General features: G+C 41.7%; 1 protein-coding gene across 3 annotated transcripts in view; it reads left to right on the top strand.

Annotated features, from left to right (window-relative positions):
* The window catches only part of fam53b (family with sequence similarity 53 member B), a 101,794-nt gene that overhangs the window by 23,333 nt on the left and 59,801 nt on the right, over nt 1-18,660 (top strand). For all 3 annotated transcript variants that reach the window (XM_078413586.1, XM_078413587.1, XM_078413585.1), the window contains exons 2-3: nt 6,347-6,549; nt 11,225-11,279. In XM_078413586.1, coding sequence (XP_078269712.1) covers nt 6,472-6,549; nt 11,225-11,279 — 133 coding nt within the window. In that variant the 5' untranslated portion in view covers nt 6,347-6,471. The remainder of the gene's footprint in view (nt 1-6,346; nt 6,550-11,224; nt 11,280-18,660) is intronic.

Raw genomic sequence — 18,660 nt, 5'->3', positions numbered from 1 at the left:
TATGTCCTTCTAGACTAAGGGAAAACCCTGTATCAGTTATCATCAGCTGAAAGCAGAGCAAAATCAAGGAGACAAATTTCTAAATAGTCCAGTTATTGTAATCAATTTAAATTGTCACAACTATGTGTGAATGTACATTTTGCAAATAAAGCTGTCAGGGGAAAATAATGAATTGTTTCACCTTTTAAAGCTCTGTGTGCAAGTTAACCTCATTTGGATTGCAGCAGGTGAATTCTAGGCTTCTGCTTCAAGATAAGAATGTATTGATCTTTTAGTTCTGGTATCTATTCAGCAGAAAATCAAAGCAGGAAAAACAATCTTGTATTAATAGTGCCCTAAAAATCAGAAAGCCTTGCACAGCAAGGGAACTGTAGTTTCTGGTGTTAGGTGGGAAACGCGCAGTCAATTTGCACACAGCATGTTCCCAATGTGTATTAACAGACAATAATGTTATTGATAAATATTACCAGGACAACCAGGTTAAATTCCTAGGCCTTCTTCAGAATAGTGCTGTAGTGCCATCATATATTCACCTGAGAGAGCAGACAAGCCCTGAGTTTACTGCCTCAACTGATGGTGCTACCAAGAGGGGTAAACATTGTGAGGTATTTTGCACATTCACGTCTCTGGAATGGAAAGGTGCTACCAATTGAGCTGAGTTGAAGCTGACTTCTGAGTCCAGCCAATCTGAGTCCACCAGAAAAAAAATTAACTCTACGAAGTGGAAAATACATTTTATTTTCTGGTACAAAGGTCTCAGTTGAGCTTTGAGCAGTACAATTTCTTTTGAAATTCTTCAAATATATAATTCACTGATGTACAGTAGATGTAATGGAATCTCCGGTCTCAAGTGGAAACCTCAGTGTGTTGATATGATGCTGGAAGGAATTTTTAAACTTCCAGTTATTGAGCTGTTTTACTGCCTTGCAGTTAGTTAACAAACGTTGTGTGTGTTTTCAAATCCACGAGATCAATTCATTGGCAAGTGGAATATTTATGTTAATAAAATCCCAAGCTTTCTTCAGAAGCAGCTCAAAAGACACACTTTATGATGAAGCTATTACTGTGCTATAATTTATTTATTTATTTAAATTTAGAAAGACCATTTATCCTGTGAAAAAAGTTATCTTTCCCACAAATTTTGATTGGAAGTGATAAATACAATTTATCAGTATCTAATTCATAATTTCAATTTGGGAAAATTGTGGAAGCATAGTGGAAGCATTAATGCAATAATCATTGTTTTGTAAGTTTAACTATTTAATGTCTTCTTACTGGTAAAATCCTATGGGCAGCCAATTCTGGTGGAAAAGACAAGTTTTTGTAGGGAGACACAAGGAACTGCAGATGCTGGAATCTTGAGTAAAACACAAAGTGCTGGAGTAACTCAGCGAGTCAGGCTCCATCTCTGGACGGAATGGTCACTCAATGTTTAATTAGGGTCCTGATCCTTTCAGGTCAGGACATCATTTTCAGAAATGCTGCCTGATCTCCTTAATGCTTTGTGTTTTACTCACGAGTCTTTGCTATGGTTCAGTCATGGTGAACAGGGCACTAAAGATGCTCTGTGACTCACAGTAGTGATGAGGCAACCAATTTTTTTTGTGAGGTGCTGATTGAATAGTGTTTTTGTGGTGAGATCCTCACGACCAGGACTAATGAAATGAGAATGCCAGGAGCTCCAGAAGCGAAGTAATTGTGAAACCAAACCATTCTCTATCTGGAAATGCCATTACACCTCAAGAGAAAATAAAGGATCTACATGTGTTTAAAGGCTGAGAACCAACAATAAAACTAATGACCTAAAAAGACATGCAGAAACTAGCTGAGAGTCACAACATGTGAGGATTCTTTGAAGTTGTTCATTTTTTTCTTCTTTTCACACAGACAGTGGTGAATCTGTGGAATTCTCTGCCACAGAAGGTAGTTGAGGCCAGTTCATTGGCTATATTTAAGAGGGAGTTAGATGTGGCCCTTGTGGCTAAAGGGATCAGGGGGTATGGAGAGAAGGCAGATACGGGATACTGAGTTGGATGATCAGCCATGATCATATTGAATGGCGGTGCAGGCTTGAAGGGCCGAATGACCTACTCCTGCACCTATTTTCTATGTTTCTATGTTTCTATCCCAAGGACCAATGCCAATAACAGAGAAACAGTCAATATTTGCAAGAAGCAAGTCAAGGAGATCTGTTTCAGACATGTGTACTTGACTACACCACTCAGCACATCATCTGTCACATTCTCACACTACTCTGGACAAGCAAGAAGTTGCAAATGGTATCAAATGAATGAACTCCAAGATCTCTGCAACAAATGGAATCCGGTTGAAGTTCTAAAACATGAAGGAGAAACACTGGCAGAAATTGATATCTACTGTGGGAAGAGGACACTATGCCAAGGGATCTCAGGAATACTGCACTAATAGCCATCTGTCAGAGAGATGTCTTAATGAGCTCTCTGACTGCCACCAGAAAAGTCATCATAATGATCCTGATCGACAGCCAGCTCCCAATGGCTGAAGAGCTTATCCCAGAGTCACAATGCAGATTCCATCCATCAAACGATTCGGTGGCCAAGATCGCCACCAGCCTTCAACATCATGAGAAGTTCAGGGTCAGCACCGACCACTGAAGATAGCAGTCTTCAACCTCGCCAAAGTCTTGGATTTCAACAAACACATCGTTGTCACGGGGAATCCTTCTCCAATGTGACTACCCTCAGGAATTCATCACCATTCCATGTCTGCTAGGTTATGACCTTCAAGCTATCAGCGCTAACCAGTCCAACAGCCAAGATTCACTGCCCCCTCCAGAGTTCAGGCACCGCCCTTGGCGGATTTAGGGAAAACATTTGATGACCTAAAGGCTCCTTCAACGCTGCATCATCACAGCATGCTGTTCAATCTTTCTTGCGGCAATATTGTCCTCTAACATTCTTCCCACTGAAGAGTAGTTATTATACAGGATGGTCAATGCTTTGTGGTGCACTAATGTGACAATCTCGGCATAATGCTGATCCCCTGATCTAGAATCATAGCCTTGTGCACATCGATGAAGCTGCTGTAGAGGTGATCACCAGTTCCAAGCCATCCATATCACCAGGAACCTAACCTAATCCCTTCACACTGCAGCAAAAGCCCATCAGTGGATTTACTTTCTTACGCACCTGGCTACGTCCATGAGGATTCTCTCGGATAGATGCGCGAGATCCTTAGCACTAAGTCCCTGATCACATTCAACCAGCTCTGAGGCACGCCTCATCTTAGAGCTCAGAAACAAGCATTCTTCTCCAAACTGGATCACAGCAAGAGATTTCCAGCAGCACAAAGAAAATGTTTAAAGGATCTTTTGAAAGTCTACTTTGCAAAATGTCACATTTTCACTGAGACTGGCCTGTGACTGTTCAAAATAAGGAAAGGACATCTGGGAACTTTATCAAAGATGACGGCGATCCTCTCTGTTCTGGTGCCAGAAGTGGATCTGCAATCATTCATTACAATCACTCCATTCTTTTAAACCTCTACTCCAACAGAAAATCTCTAATCGTATTTTAGTGGACTTTATCTCGCGTCCTGGAGACTCTGTAACAGAGCAGTGGGAAACTCTGTGGGACACCATGCACCGCACAGCCTTGGCTAGCTTTGGGAAGAAGATCTCAAAGACACACGACTGGTTTGAGGCCAAGTCGACCGTGATGACTCCCGTCATCGAAGCCAAGAGCGCCGCCCCAGCCAAGTACAAGCGGTCAGCCAACGAGAAGAACCTGCAGATCCTCAGGGCTGCCAGGAGCAAGGCTCAGCAGACTGCCAGGCGTTGCGCCAATGAGTACTGGACACAGCTTAGTGAGGACATCCAGACGGCCGCCATAACAGGGAACATCAGGGGAATGTGCAATGGCATTAAGAAGGCACTAGGACCAGTCCAGAGCAAAACAGCCCCCCTCAAGGCACTGCAAGGCTACCTTACTGCTTCCTTTGCATGAAGTCCTCTGCCAGTGTTGGCAAGAAGGAGCTGTACCGCAGGACATGAGGGATGCCACGATCATTACCCTCTACAAGAACATGGGTGAGAGAAGCGACTGCAACAACTACAGAGACATCTTCCTCCTCAACATCGTCGGCAAGGTCTTTGCTCGGGTCATCTTGATCCGCCTGCAGAAGCTGGCAGAACGTGTCTACCCAGAGTCACAGTGCGGTTTCCGAGCTGGAAGGTCAACAGTAGACATGGTCTCCCTTCGCCAGCTCCAGGAGAAGTGCAGAGAACAGCGGATGCCCCTGTATATTGCTTTCATTGACCTCACCAAGGCGTTTGACTTCGCCAGCAGAGATGGCCTATTCAAGGCTCTCCCAAAGATCGGCTGCCCACCAAAAGTGCAGAGCATGATAGAATCCTTCCACATCAACACGAAGGGGACAGTGCAGTTCAATGGCAGTTTCTCGGAGCCCTTCGACATCCGCAGTGGTGTCAAACAAGGCTGCGTCCTCGCTCCCACACTCTTTGGGATTTTCTTCACTCTGCTCCTGAAACATGCCCTCGGCATCGCAACAGAGGGGATGTTCCTGCGTACTAGATCAGACGGCAAGCACTTCAACCTCACCTGCCTCCGAGCCAAGACAAAAGTACGTGAAACTCTCATCAGAGACATGTTGTTCGCCAATGATGCAGCAGTTGTGTTCCACACCCAGCAGGAACTATAGTCACTGATGGACCGCTTCTATCGGACATGCAAGGACTTTGGATTGACCATCAGCCTGAAGACGAACGTCCTGGGGCAGGATACCGAGGCACTGCCTGTCATCACCATCGACGACGATTCTGTCTCGCGCTGGCCTTCCGCGTATGTACACTCTACTCAGGCAGTGCAGGCTGTGGTGGCTGGGCCATGTCCACCGCATGGAGGATGGCCGTATTCCAAAAGACATCCTCTATGGAGAGCTGACATCTTGGAGGAGAACCATCGACCGCCCCCAGCTACGTTACAAGGATGTCTGCAAGAAAGATTTGAAGGCGCTCGACATCGATGTGGAATCCTGGGAGAGCCTTGCAGCTGACCATACGAGGTGGAGAGGTACCCTGAACCAACATCTCAAAACGGGGGAAGAGAAACTGATGAACGCAACGGCAGAAAAGTGGGCACGCAGAAAGGAGCGCAGCAACTTCAACAGACCAGAGACCACACACAAATGTGACCTTTGCGACAGAGACTGTCACTCCCGCATTGGTCTCTTCAGCCACAAGAGACGCTGTTCAAGCCGAGGTGTGGAGCAAGCAGCCAACTAGGATGCATCACCCCTGGTCAGCCATGACCGAGGGGGCCTAAGATCTTGCACTAAATGTTATTCTCTTATGCTGCTACGGTACGCTGTGGATGGCTGATTGTAATCATGTATAGTCTCCCCGCTGACTGGATAGCCTGCAACAAAAAAGCTTTTCAATGTACCTTGGTACACATGACAATAAGCTCAACTAAACCAAGCACCTTGAGTCTCTTCAAGAGCAAGTGGAGACCTAATGCAAACAATGGAATAAATGTTCCTCAATCACTGTGCCCCCAAAGTTTGCTCAGCCACCTCGTGGCACAGAAACAGAGTGAAAGCAAGTCATACTTCATCCCAAGTTTCCTAATATGAAAAGTTCAGCTAGTGTGAGTTTTGATACATACTGCCTTAACCAGTGAATCATTTGGCATCAGCTTAGTAAGTTTGAATATGATAGTGGTTGTAAAGTCTATCAGTGGGACTCATCCATTGTCTGAATAAATAGTTTTATTCTTCCGGAGGTCATTTTCAATGTGGCGTTACAGAACAGCAATATCAATTGAATAAAGCTCTAAATTATCCTCTGAAATCTGTCGCAAATTCATTTATCTTAATATTTTTACTCAATTCTCATTAACTACTGGCCTTCAGTTATTTTTTTCCATGAGAGCATTAATAACCCATTTGTTATGCCATGCCTCCTGTGTCTGAAGAAGGGTCTCGACCCGAAATGTTACCCATTCCTTCTCTCCAGTGATGCTAAGTTACTCCAGCATTTTGTGTCTACTTAGGTTTGTGTTTGTGATACACTACATATTGATTCCTTAACTCAATCGTGGCTTTAAGGTAGAGACCCAGAAGGCAGATGACCACTGCAAGGAGAGAAAGTAGAATTATAAGAGGATGCCAGTCTGTTATTTTTAATAAGAGACCTGATCTCTGGACACAAGTTAATTGTCAAATCATCTTGCCTAGTGAAAGGTGCACAGCACATAAATGAGAAAGGAGGTAGTAAGTATTTAGTCTTGGATTTATTGAGCAGATAAACTTACCTGTCTCTCTTTTTCTCCCCCATGACACTGGACAGATATGAAGAGCCCTGCTGTAGTACTTAGCTAGATCTCACTCTCTTTTGAAGAAGATGAACCCCAGAATGGCAACCACCGACTACTGCCCTCAGTGTAATGGACCCAGAGAAATGACTATGTTACCATGGTGACTCTGTTAATGCAAGGTCTGGAAAACGAGGACTTGGATTATGGTATACATCACATTTTCAACAGAGAACTGGTAAGTTATTAATTAAGCTAAACATGTGGAATTTTAAAAACATTTAAGTTTAAAATATAAACAGTTTGAAAGATAACTTCCACATGTACCTTTGTGTTATACTGCTTCAGAGCCTTAAGTGCATCTTCCATAAACTTTCAGAAATTGTACTTTTGAACCTGCAGTGCTGCCATTAATATGTAAATTTAATTTCCACTAGTTTTGCCTGGGTAATTTATTTTGATTTCATTGTGATGAATGCAGCCTTTTATTTGATCCTGCAATGATATTTAGAGACCTACATCATTCGCAAGCCCAGTACAGCAGTCACACATTAATTGCAGCTGTTAGCCCGGTAATTGGAGCAGCTGCTGAAATAATATACAATAGTTGAGGAAAGTTAGTTAACATTAATTTCCGCACATAGGTACCTTACAGTACATGGCGAAACATAACCAAATATTTAAGCAATGATTCATAAAGGCTTTCTGGGGGAGGTGTATCCACTTTCAAATTAATCAATGAAATAAACTCTAACCTTTGCAATTAGAAGTAAGTTATCAAACCTATGTATAAGACAATAGTTTAGTGTTAGTTGCTTAAGAGGTCATTGCCCTTTGCTCCCCATTCCTGCCAGGTATTCAGCATCACTCTCCTGAGAGGAGGCATCCTGGATTGTGATATTCCTTTTTTTCCCACGAGCAATTAAACTGCTTTGATTGTAAAGATGAATGAATGTTTTTGACAGACTTGTCCGTGCCTAACTCAGACAGGTGCAGCATTTATGTGCATGAATGCAGCAGTGTGGAAAATCCATTTGATGGTCATTTCAAGGGCAGATTTTCCTTTTCAGTGCCTGGGCATAAGAGCTTGGCAAGGCAGAAGTATTTATCACAAGTTTGGGCACAGGTTGTTATGATTTTTCCATTCATTAAATCGCCAGCTGCTCGTATCCAAGTTTCCAGGAAGCGTATCAAGGTCTGCAAACCTCTCGTACCTTGATGTTGAAGAGTAAAGTTTTTCCCTGGTTTTGAAATGGAACTTAGACTTGATTGGTAGAACAAACTGAATGAGTTGGAAAGTCTTGTTAATTTTATTAAAGGGACACACATTAATGTTTTAATAACATGAACAGATCAAAACCTAAACTCACTTTGTTAACATTTCTTTGTTTGGAATGCAAACTGAAGCATTAATCCACCTACTTACTTCAATAAGAGTGGCAAAGACCTGTCCACGAATGCTATTAGCTTTGCTTTTTTGTATTGGAATTTCTATACTTTGAAATCTTACCATCCAGACAAGATTGCCCAAGAAATCACTCCAGTTTTCTCGAGTTCCCCGTTGAAAGTGTAGCTCCAGGTTTTGACATGAAGGCAACGTTGCAGGTCATCCTGACACTGTTTATGAAAGTCGAATGAAGACTGGAGCTACGAGGTTCACTGAACAGCATTGTTGTGTTTGTGTGGGTAACGCTGTGTCTTGGGCTCTTGCAGATGCCAGCATGTATCCCAGCCAATATGATCTTTGCAGCTAGCTTTAGAAGGAGCATACCACGGTCCATGTAACAACCTTTCAAGTACACAGGACTGTTGCAGCGAGTAAATGGATGTTGCATTGAAGGGGTGCTATGGTCGGGCAGGTCACAAATGGTCAGAGTCTTTGACAGACTGGTGACGAATATTGCCTTTGGGAGGCATGATTTCTCTACAAACCGTGTGGGGCCAAAGCTAGAGGCTTCTCGCAGAAAGAAGGTAGATAGGAAGATATCTGAAAGGACATAAGCATGGTATTTATAAATGCCTGTGCATTAAAGCAGGCATATGCCTTGGCCTGAAGTAAAAATATATGAACTTGTTTCTCGTTGACAATGGATGTTAGTGACTTCTTTAAATGCAGCAGTGACCAGGAAATGATACATGGCAGGAATCAACACTGGTGTTCAGGAATGAACCTGAGTGTAGGTTGTGGCCCCTACCTTCATGGTAAAGCAATAAATACACATATGGGGATGTAATTGAGGTACTAAGAGGTCAAAGATCCAAGGGAGGCAAAGAATGCCTGAGTATTGGTCCTTTAAATAATGTGGATTTATGGCAAATAAGAGCTTCTCTTTACAGCAGAGGGACGAAAACATTACCACACATGACATTTTGAGTTTTACACTACTCAAGTAAAGTGTAATTAGGGGAGTTTTGCAGTTGGTTGGAAAAAAATGTTCGAGAGAACCTCTTGCCACCCCATCCCAGAAGGAAACACATGAGAGACATGCAAAATTCCTCTTCTCTGTGATTCTGATGATAATTTCAACCGCATAAAACCATTCTTTCAGAATTACAAGCCAGTTTGTAATCCATTCTCTGTATAAAATCACCCCCAAATGGTTTAATACACCATAGTATTTCTAGAAGTTTATTCGGATCTGGCATTCTGGCTTCTTTTCATAGTTGAGCAAGTGACAGCACCCCATTTTGTATTAATTTAACAATCACATGTAGAATACATGTTAGGTTTCTTGTGGAGGCCCTTTCCACAAGGTGCATCCACTGAAATTATATTCTTTGTTAAAATTAGTTCAAATTAGCATTTAGCTATTAGTTGGATAATAGCAGGACGTTATAATTTAGGGGATTCTTTTTTTCTCCAATTGAGAAATGTTTTCCAATTGGATTCCTGTTGGATTCAGCTTTGTGAGAAAATGGCTTTTGTTACATATTTCATCTGGGTTGCTGTAGAAAAGTCATGCCGGCCTTCATTGCTTCAACACTGAAGAGTTTGATGCCTATAATACAGAACTGTTGGTGCTGTTTCTTTGTAGCATCAATGGATTACGTTTAAAAGTATTTGATTCTTTTCTGAGATAGTGTCGAAAAATCACTCTCATTCTTGCCATATCTTGTTGAGGGTAATTACATGAAATTAGCACTTAATCTTTTGTTTGAGTGGCTTCCTAAAATGGTTGAAAGTCTCTTCTGGAATGGGAAGAGACAGTTGTGTAAAATGGCAGAGGTTATTACAGACCCATCTGTACACAGTTGTGGCCAAACCATGAAATAATTCTGAATGAAATCTTCTCAAATACGAGTGCACCTCTTAAAAATAATCAACATTTGCAAGTTTACACGTATCAGGTCATTTTGTTAAACTACAGAGCAGCTGGCTAATAAAGCAGCCTATAAAAGTTCAGATTTGCTCACCGGCTTGTAATCAGTTGTTTGTTCCCAACAATAGTGACAGTGAGAACACTGGGAGTTAAGAGATTGCTTCTGGGATTGTTGAGGGGGGGAAAAAAAATCACTTGCAGTTCCTGCTCCAGATCACCACTCAAAACATGAACCCATGTGGTGGCCAAGTGGAGACTGAACAGTGCTCCAACATGGCGTGCCAAGGCCAGTATCCTGATGACAACCATGAGGAATGGATGAAGGCAGGCTGCTGTGTAGCTCACAACATAGCCATGCAGAAGATGAGCAGAGAAAATAATACACCCAGAAAATGGGAAGGGAAATGTAATCCATGTCTGGCCATAATTCACTATCTTTTGGAATATTTGTCATGTAATTCTTCTGGCTAAGCTCCTTACAGTTTTGGGAAGGTAGTCAGAGGAACTTCCACAGTACAAGTGACTACTACAGGTGTTGCATGGTGCAGATTGCCTTTTGAAACGTTAGAATACAATTTATTTATTGGTTCATGTTGCCGCAGGATAGAGAAGTCCATCTTCTGACCAAAATTGTGAACAGACTGCTAACTTCAATATCTTCAGGATCCTGTGTCCATAAACAAAGGCAATTGATTCTCAATTTAAAAAAAAGTTCATCCTTGATTATGAACAATGGGGAACACTTATGTTGGAGAAGGAAGTCCAAGCAGGAAAGCTGTGAAAGGTGATCAGACGTAGATACAGAGTTCTAGTTTGCGGCTTTGCTAATTTAATCTCTGGAGTACAGGTGTCGGTTTTAATTCCCAAGTCATATCAAGCAAGGAGTTTGCAAAAGTCTATGAATTCCAGCAACTTCGCTGTTGATTTAAACTTGAAACCTCGGAACTGGAAGCAATTTTATCACTCTTCGATTCAATAAGAACATGAACTTATGAAGCCGATTTGTCTCTGATATTCTTATTTTAGACCAGATGGCTTCAGGTTGGGTTTTCATTTATTTCCGGTGATATCATTTCAGCAGAAAAGGCCCATGCATGAAAAGGTTAGCAGGAAAATTGCAATATTTTAACATCAATTGACATTTCCGACAATTATTAAAGGGGGAAAAAATGTGCAAATTCTTCACAATCGTTTAGAATTCAAGTTGAAGGTCCATACTCACTAGTAGATTTTTCACACAAGCCAAGTGGTAAAAGCCGTAATCATTTAAGTTCTTACATGGGTGTTATTCAAAATGAGTCAGTTAGTGGTGTCATAATATCGCGTGGTCACATGACACAATTCTTTTGTTGTGATTGGATAACTTTGCCCGTTGTAAAATGTTTCGCTGCATCAGCACTTTTGCCAATTGCATTTCTTTTCCCTTGTGATATGATTGGCTAACTTCATGACTTTTTTATTTTTATTTTTGATGCACGCTTTTTTTTGTTGTTAGTCAGCAACCTATAATGGCGTTTTTTATATTTGCCCACTCTTTACCTCGGAGATTTTCTGTTCTAATTTTGAGTTAACTGCTACTTTTAATAATTTCAGCACAGTCCAAAGAAGATGAGTAAAGGGCCCACTCTCCTCTCGTGTGGAATTATGGGTAAGTGTAGAAATGATTTACCAGTACCTATTTGTCTCAAATGTTATCTTCCTTCATTTATTATTAAAGTGGGACCAGCTTCAAATAATAAAATTATGAAGGAGGATAATTTCATTGTCTTAATACAGCACAGAATGTATTTTCTCTGGAGATTGTGCTGTTTTCCATGATTGTTAGTCATGGAAGATTTTCTGGGCGCTAGGAATTCTAGTTCTGAATTGAATAAATTAAACCCTTTAAACCATTTAGAACAGAGAATATACAACAGGCGATAATATTACGGATACTTTGAGGAGCACAATTTTTGTGTGGAATACGTAGTTTTCCAGCTCCTAAAACAGTGGGAAAAATATCATAAAGCCTTTTAAAGTATAGAATAACTTCATGGATCTTGCACTCCCAACAATGAACTGTATTTGAAGGGAATTGTGGATCATTATCAGAGCTACACTGTTACAGCAGCTACACTGACATGCTTCCTTCAGATGAAATGCCCTACAGGGAGCACAGGATGTGGCAATTTACTTTTGTATGAGTCTGGGTCAACCCCTCCCCCCCCCATTCTAATCCCAATTGCATTATATCTTGATTAATGCACAGCCTTACAATTCTGAAAATAAAACGATACTTGAATCTGATACTTGTAAATGCAGCGAGCTGATGGTGTGCACGTGCTTGTTCTGAGCTCTCCATATAAAACCAGAGGCCAATGCTATTAAATACTGTTTTTGTGGTCCAGGTATAAAAGTAGAAAGGGAGGACATTACATTTAATCCAGTTTCGAGGCATATTGAGTCAGCAATCTGTTGAAAGGGACAAAGGGTGTAGCCATTGAAACCCTTAATTGAATGGGTAGAAGAATTTCCATCCTAAATACTGTAGTTCAAGAGCCATGGGATTGCTTCAGGCATGAGCTGAACTGATTCTCCTGATAGTGTGTGTGCATGCAGCATTGCCTTGGCCAGTGGACTGTAAATGTGTAAAATACTGATCATGCCCATACATATCTGCCTAATATAGGCACTGCTTGGGATAAAGCAAAAACCTTTGAGCTTATTGAAGTTTAGTAAGTTTAAACTGCCAAAGCATTTTTCAATTTCATTTAATATGCGTGTTGTTTCCAATGAGTCAGTGTTACACATCAGAGAAACATGCCCTTTGGCCCAACTTGTCCATGTCAACCAAAGTGCCTTTCATGAGCTAATTCCATTTGCTTGCATTTAGCCAATATTGATCTAAGTCTTTCCTATTTGTGTCCCTACCTAAAAGCCTCTTAACTGTTCCAATTGTATCTCATTCGGCCACTTCTTCCGGCAGCTCATTCAATATACCCACCACCCTATGTGTGGGAAAAACCTGCCTCTTGGGTCCCCTTTAAATCTTTCCCCTCTCACCTTAAACCTATGTCCCCGAGTTTTAGACTCCCCAATCCTGGGAAAAAGATTGTGACCATCCCCCTTAACTAAACTCCTCATGATTTTATAAATCTTCAAGGTTGTACTCAACCTTCACTCTACGAAAATTGTGATGTTTGATGGACTGTGTGGGGTGGGAGGACCCGTTGCTCCTCCCGTGCAGCAGGTGGCGCTGCACAGGACAAAGGGAGATGTTTTGTACATAGTTATCTTGGCTGCACACAGTGTGGGAGTGTCAGTCAGATTGTGGGGTGGCAGCCATTTTAGTTGTCTTGCTGCCAGCATTGAGTTACTGTAATAAAGACTTCTGTTGTACCTTGAAGACTCGCAGGCATAGAACAAGAACATGAAAAAAAACAGTCGCAGCATATCCAGTCTCGCCATATAACTCAAGCCAGCTAATCCCAGCAACATCTTTTGGAACATTTTCTTCACCCTCTCTAGCTTAATCGCATCCTTCCTTACAGTATGGTGACCACCACTGCGCATGGCGTTTCACGTACGGTCTCTCCACATCTTGTACAGCTCTGACATGATGTCCCAACTCTTGTACTCAATGCTCTGTTCAAACGCTGCCTTCACCACCTTGTCCAGCTGCATTGCCAGCTTCAGGAAACTATGTAACTGTATATCTCTCTGTTCTATATCACTCCATAGTGTCCTGTCATTTACTATACAATTCATAGAAACATGGAAAATTGGCGCAGGATAGGCCATTTGACCCTTTGAGCCAGTACTGCCATTCAATATGATCTAGATTCTGGTGAAAGCGACATCTTGCATATTTTTTGTATGTTGAGCAAAGTTTAAATGAGACATAAATGTTAATTTAACAATGAAGGTACTGCAAGTGATATTTTTGCTGTGAGGAACAACTTTGATGGTATATAGCAGAGCACTTGTACTTTGACTCGCCATTGGTAGAATATGTACTGTCACCACATCGCATTCCGGTCTTTGGGGGCAGCGATAACAAGGAGAGATAATGTTGCCGACCTCTTGACTTCTGAGAAAAAGCCACTAAAAATTGAGGTATATGCAAAAAAAATGTAGAGTATTGCTGACTTTTTCTCCATCTGTGCATTTTGTACTATTATTTTACCAACTGCAATCACCGAAGGTGGCCAAGAGTTTCTAACACCTCTTTATTCACTAGGTTTCTTTTCATCCGCGTAAATATTAATCAGTTCACATTCCCTTCCATTTATAAGTTACCCTGCTGCTCCTCATTAAAACATTCCTTACAGGAAATTGACAAGCATTCATCTGCCAACCTATACTTTTAAAGTTGGAAGCAGTGCGAGTTACTTATAGAATGCAATGGTATTAACTAACTATTTCCATAGTGACAAGTGTATTGGAGTGCTGGCTCGAAGTGCCGAATGGCCTCCTCTTGCACCTATTTTCTATGTTTATGTATCAGAAAGATAGTCTGCCTTTGGTTTCTTTTTCATGGCTTGCTTAATTTTTAACTATCATGTCTCCATGTTTTTAACAAAGTTCATCCGGCCTGCAAATTAGAAACTAATTTTAAGGATTGTGCCAAGACTTTTTTTCCCAAATCAAATGTCTTTCACACATGCTGACAATACTCGGCTTCTGAAATGGGTTGTTTGCTTGCACACAGCAAATGGCACCACATTGCTGAGAAGATAGAACACAGATTTCCCTGGAATGGCATGTTTTCATTATTCCCACATGGGAATGTCTTGTGGAATTCCGGCCCTTTTTTTTGAAAAATAAAGGTGGGAACAGGTGGAGTCACTTTACATTGCGTAACATAAACACAGTGGAAATCCAATGCAAATTATTGAATCAAAGAGTCTGCCCATTGGCAGTGGTTACTGGGGCAACAATGGCAAGAGCTGTCAATGCAAAAGAATGAATGGCTAAGCATTGAACATATTGTAAAATTGATAGATATGATTGAACTTCTTTAAAGCGGGGCTGAAGGTGGTGGAATCCATTTTCAAACATAGAACCTCAGTAGAATCTGATGTGAAGGAAGCTAATTGGTTTGCACCAGGTTGTGCTGCCTCCCAAAAAAGAGTACCACTGACTCTCATTCTAGGTTCCTCTGCAATCAGGGCTGATGCCTCTGAGCATTACTGCTTGAAGGAGAACATGCTGATAGCTTGTAGACCATGTACTTACTCAATCTGTTCCTTGTACATTTGCCCATTCATCGTCTGAGTGCTGTTTCTACTGGAGATGTGTGAACTAATATATGCCAACTATTTGCCCTGCACATCAATTTAATTTTGTACAGTTTAGAGACACAGCATAGAAATAGGTCCTTCGGCCCACTGAGTTCATGCTGATCAGCCATCACCCGTTTACACTAGTTCCAGTTATTCCACTTTTGGATCCACTCCATGCGCACTAGGGGCAATTTACAGAGGCCACTGTTTGCATATCTTTGGTATGTGTGAGGAAACCAGAGAACCTGGAGAAAACCCACGCAGCCACAGGGGAGAACAAGTGCAAACTCCACACAGACAGCACACAAGGCCAGGATTGAACCCAGGTCTCTGGAGCCGTGAGGCAGTGGCAGCACCTCTCACAACTTTGCTTGCCATCTTCACACTTCCTAAACTGTTTTATCTCCAAATCTTGAGATAAAGTTCTATATACAGAGAAGAAAGGGAAAGGAGATGGTTATTTCAATCCTTCATATACCTTCACATTTGGCCATTGTGCTCAAGGAATGGAAGCTGCTGGCAATATCTTATACAGTGCCCTCCATAATGTTTGGGACAAAGACCCATCATTTATTTATTTGCCTCTGTACTCCACAATTTGAGATTTGTAATAGAAAAAAAATCACATGTGGCTAAAGTGCACATTGTCAGATTTTAATAAAGGCCATTTTTATACATTTTGGTTTCACCATGCAGATATTACAGCAGTGTTTATACATAGTCCCCCCATTTCAGGGCACCATAATGTTTGGGACACAGCAATGTCATGTAAATGAAAGTAGTCATATTTAGTATTTTGTTGCATATCCTTTGTATGCAATGACTGCTTGAAGTTTGCGATTCATGGACATCACCAGTTGCTGGGTGTCTTCTCTGGTGATGCTCTGCCAGGCCTGTATTGCAGCCATCTTTAGCTTATGCTTGTTTTGGGGGTTAGTCCCCTTCAGTTTTCTCTTCAGCATATAAAAGGCATGCTCAATTGGGTTCAGATCGGGTGATTGACTTGGCCACTCAAGAATTGACCATATTTTAGCTTTGAAAAACTCCTTTGTTGCTTTAGCAGTATGCTTGAGATCATTGTCTTGTTGTAGAATGAACTGCCGGCCAATGAGTTTTGAGGCAATGTTTGAACTTGAGCAGATAGGATGTGTCTATTACACTTCAGAATTCATTATGCTACTACCATCAGCAGTTATATCATCAATGATGATAAGTGAACCAGTACCTTCAACAGCCATACATGCCCAGGCCATAACACCCCCACCACCGTGTTTCACAAATGAGGTGGTATGCTTTGGATCTTGGGCAGTTCCTTCTCTCCTCCATATTTTGCTCTTGCCATGAATCTGATATAAATTAATCTTCATCTCATCTGTCCACAAGACCATTTTCCAGAACTGTGGTTGCTCTTTTAGGTACTCCTTGGCAAACTGTAACCCAGCCATCCTATTTTTGCGGCTAACCAGTGGTTTGCATCTTGCAGTGTAGCCTCTGTATTTCTGTTCATGAAGTCTTGTGCGGACAGTGGTCATTGACAAATCAACACCTGACTCCTGAAGAGTGTTTCTGATCTGTTGGACAGGTGTTTTCTTTATGAAAGAAAGAATTCTTGTGTCATCAGCTGTGGAGGTCTTCCTTGGCCTGCCAGTCCCTTTGCGATTAGTAAGCTCACCAGTGCTCTCTTTAGACAATAGACAATAGACAATAGGTGCAGGAGTAGGCCATTCAGCCCTTCGAGCCAGCACCGCCATTCAATGCGATCATGGCTGATCACTATCAATCAGTACCCCGTTCCTGCCTTCTCCCCATACCCCCTCACTCCGCTATCCTTAAGAGCTCTATCCAGCTCTCTCTTGAAAGCATCCAACGAACTGGCCTCCACTGCCTTCTGAGGCAGAGAATTCCACACCTTCACCACCCTCTGACTGAAAAAGTTCTTCCTCATCTCCGTTCTAAATGGCATACCCCTTATTCTCAAACTGTGGCCCCTTGTTCTGGACTCCCCCAACATTGGGAACATGTTATCTGCCTCTAATGTGTCCAATCCCCTAATTATCTTATATGTTTCAATAAGATCCCCCCTCATCCTTCTAAATTCCAGTGTATACAAGCCCAATCGCTCCAGCCTTTCAACATACGACAGTCCCGCCATTCCGGGAATTAATCTAGTGAACCTACGCTGCACGCCCTCCATAGCAAGAATATCCTTCCTCAAATTTGGAGACCAAAACTGCACACAGTACTCCAGGTGCGGTCTCACCAGGGCCCGGTACAACTGTAGAAGGACCTCTTTGCTCCTATACTCAACTCCTCTTGTTACGAAGGCCAACGTTCCATTGGCTTTCTTCACTGCCTGCTGAACCTGCATGCTTCCTTTCATTGACTGATGCACTAGGACACCCAGATCTCGTTGAACTCCCCCTCCTCCTAACTTGACACCATTCAGATAATAATCTGCCTTTCTATTCTATTCTTTCTTTCTTCTTAATGATGTTCCAAAAAGTTGATTTTGGTAAGCCTAAGGTTTGGCTGATGTCTCTAACAGTTTTATTCGTGTTTCTCAGTCTTATAATGGCTTTGTTGGCTTTCATTGGCACAACTTTGGTCCTCATGTTGATAAACAGCAATAAAAGTTTCCAAAGGTGATGGAAAGACTGGAGGAAAGACTGAGTACTGAGAGCTCTCTGATGCCTGCATTAAGGAGGCAATTAAACACACCTGAGCAATTACAAACGCCTGTGAAGCCATGTGTCCCAAACATTATGGTTCCCTGAAATGGGGGGACTATGTGTAAACACAGCTGTAATTTCCAGATGGTGAAACCAAAATGTATGAAAATGGCCTTTATTAAAATCTGATAATGTGCACTTTAACCACATGTGATTTTTTCTTTTACAAATCTCAAATTGTGGAGTACAGAGGCAAATAAATAAGTGATGGGTCTTTACGGAGGGCACTCTAGATGGGAGAAAGTGGGAGGAACTCATTAGCCTAACATCAAGCAAAGATGCCAGATCTTCTCCTCTTAAGAACATTGGACAATCAGATATAATTTTAACATAGGGTTCCAGATTGTGAATAAACTTAAGTTCCACAGCCATGCTAAGAGTTGAACTTGTGCCTCGATATTTACTTTGGGCCTTTGGAATCAGTACTGTGTATGGTTAACTTTTACATGCTAACTATCTTCCCCTATGTACCAACGACCTCTATATTAACCTTCGATTGACCCCCACTGATCATTTTGGCAAAATAGAAAAACATTCTGTACTCTCACCAAAATTCTCTTTCATCAAAATCAGGGGAAATGTTATTAAAGACATTACATGGCATTATACTGCATGTGCCATTTGAAAGTTCACATGCAAAACATTTACTGTATTTCTATATCAATGCAATTTACTTATTTCCTTAACGAACTACATAGTGGTTTATATAATTTGTGCTAGTTGCCTAATACGGGGAATAGTGTTGAAACAATAGTAATCCAGAGGCTTGGACTAAACGTCCAGCGACGTGAGCTCAACTATTATCATGGCAGCTGCGGGATTTCCATTTATTAATAATCACAAACCTGGTCTTCATATTATATCTGAATCTCTAATATTCTCAAAGGGAGGAGATCTGTCAGCCTTGCACGGTCTGCCTTGATGTTGGGCTGAAGGGTTTCCCCACTTTCTCTTTCAACTCCGATATTACCAGCAGCTTCCATTCCCTTAGCGCAATGTCCAAATGTGAAGATGAACGAAGGACTGTGAAGACCAT

This window comes from Rhinoraja longicauda, chromosome 16 (assembly GCF_053455715.1).
Source record: "Rhinoraja longicauda isolate Sanriku21f chromosome 16, sRhiLon1.1, whole genome shotgun sequence".
NCBI classification, from domain to species: Eukaryota; Metazoa; Chordata; class Chondrichthyes; order Rajiformes; family Arhynchobatidae; genus Rhinoraja; species Rhinoraja longicauda.
The sequence above is the reverse complement of the archived record's forward strand: the minus strand, read 5'-3'. Positions and strand labels throughout refer to the sequence as shown.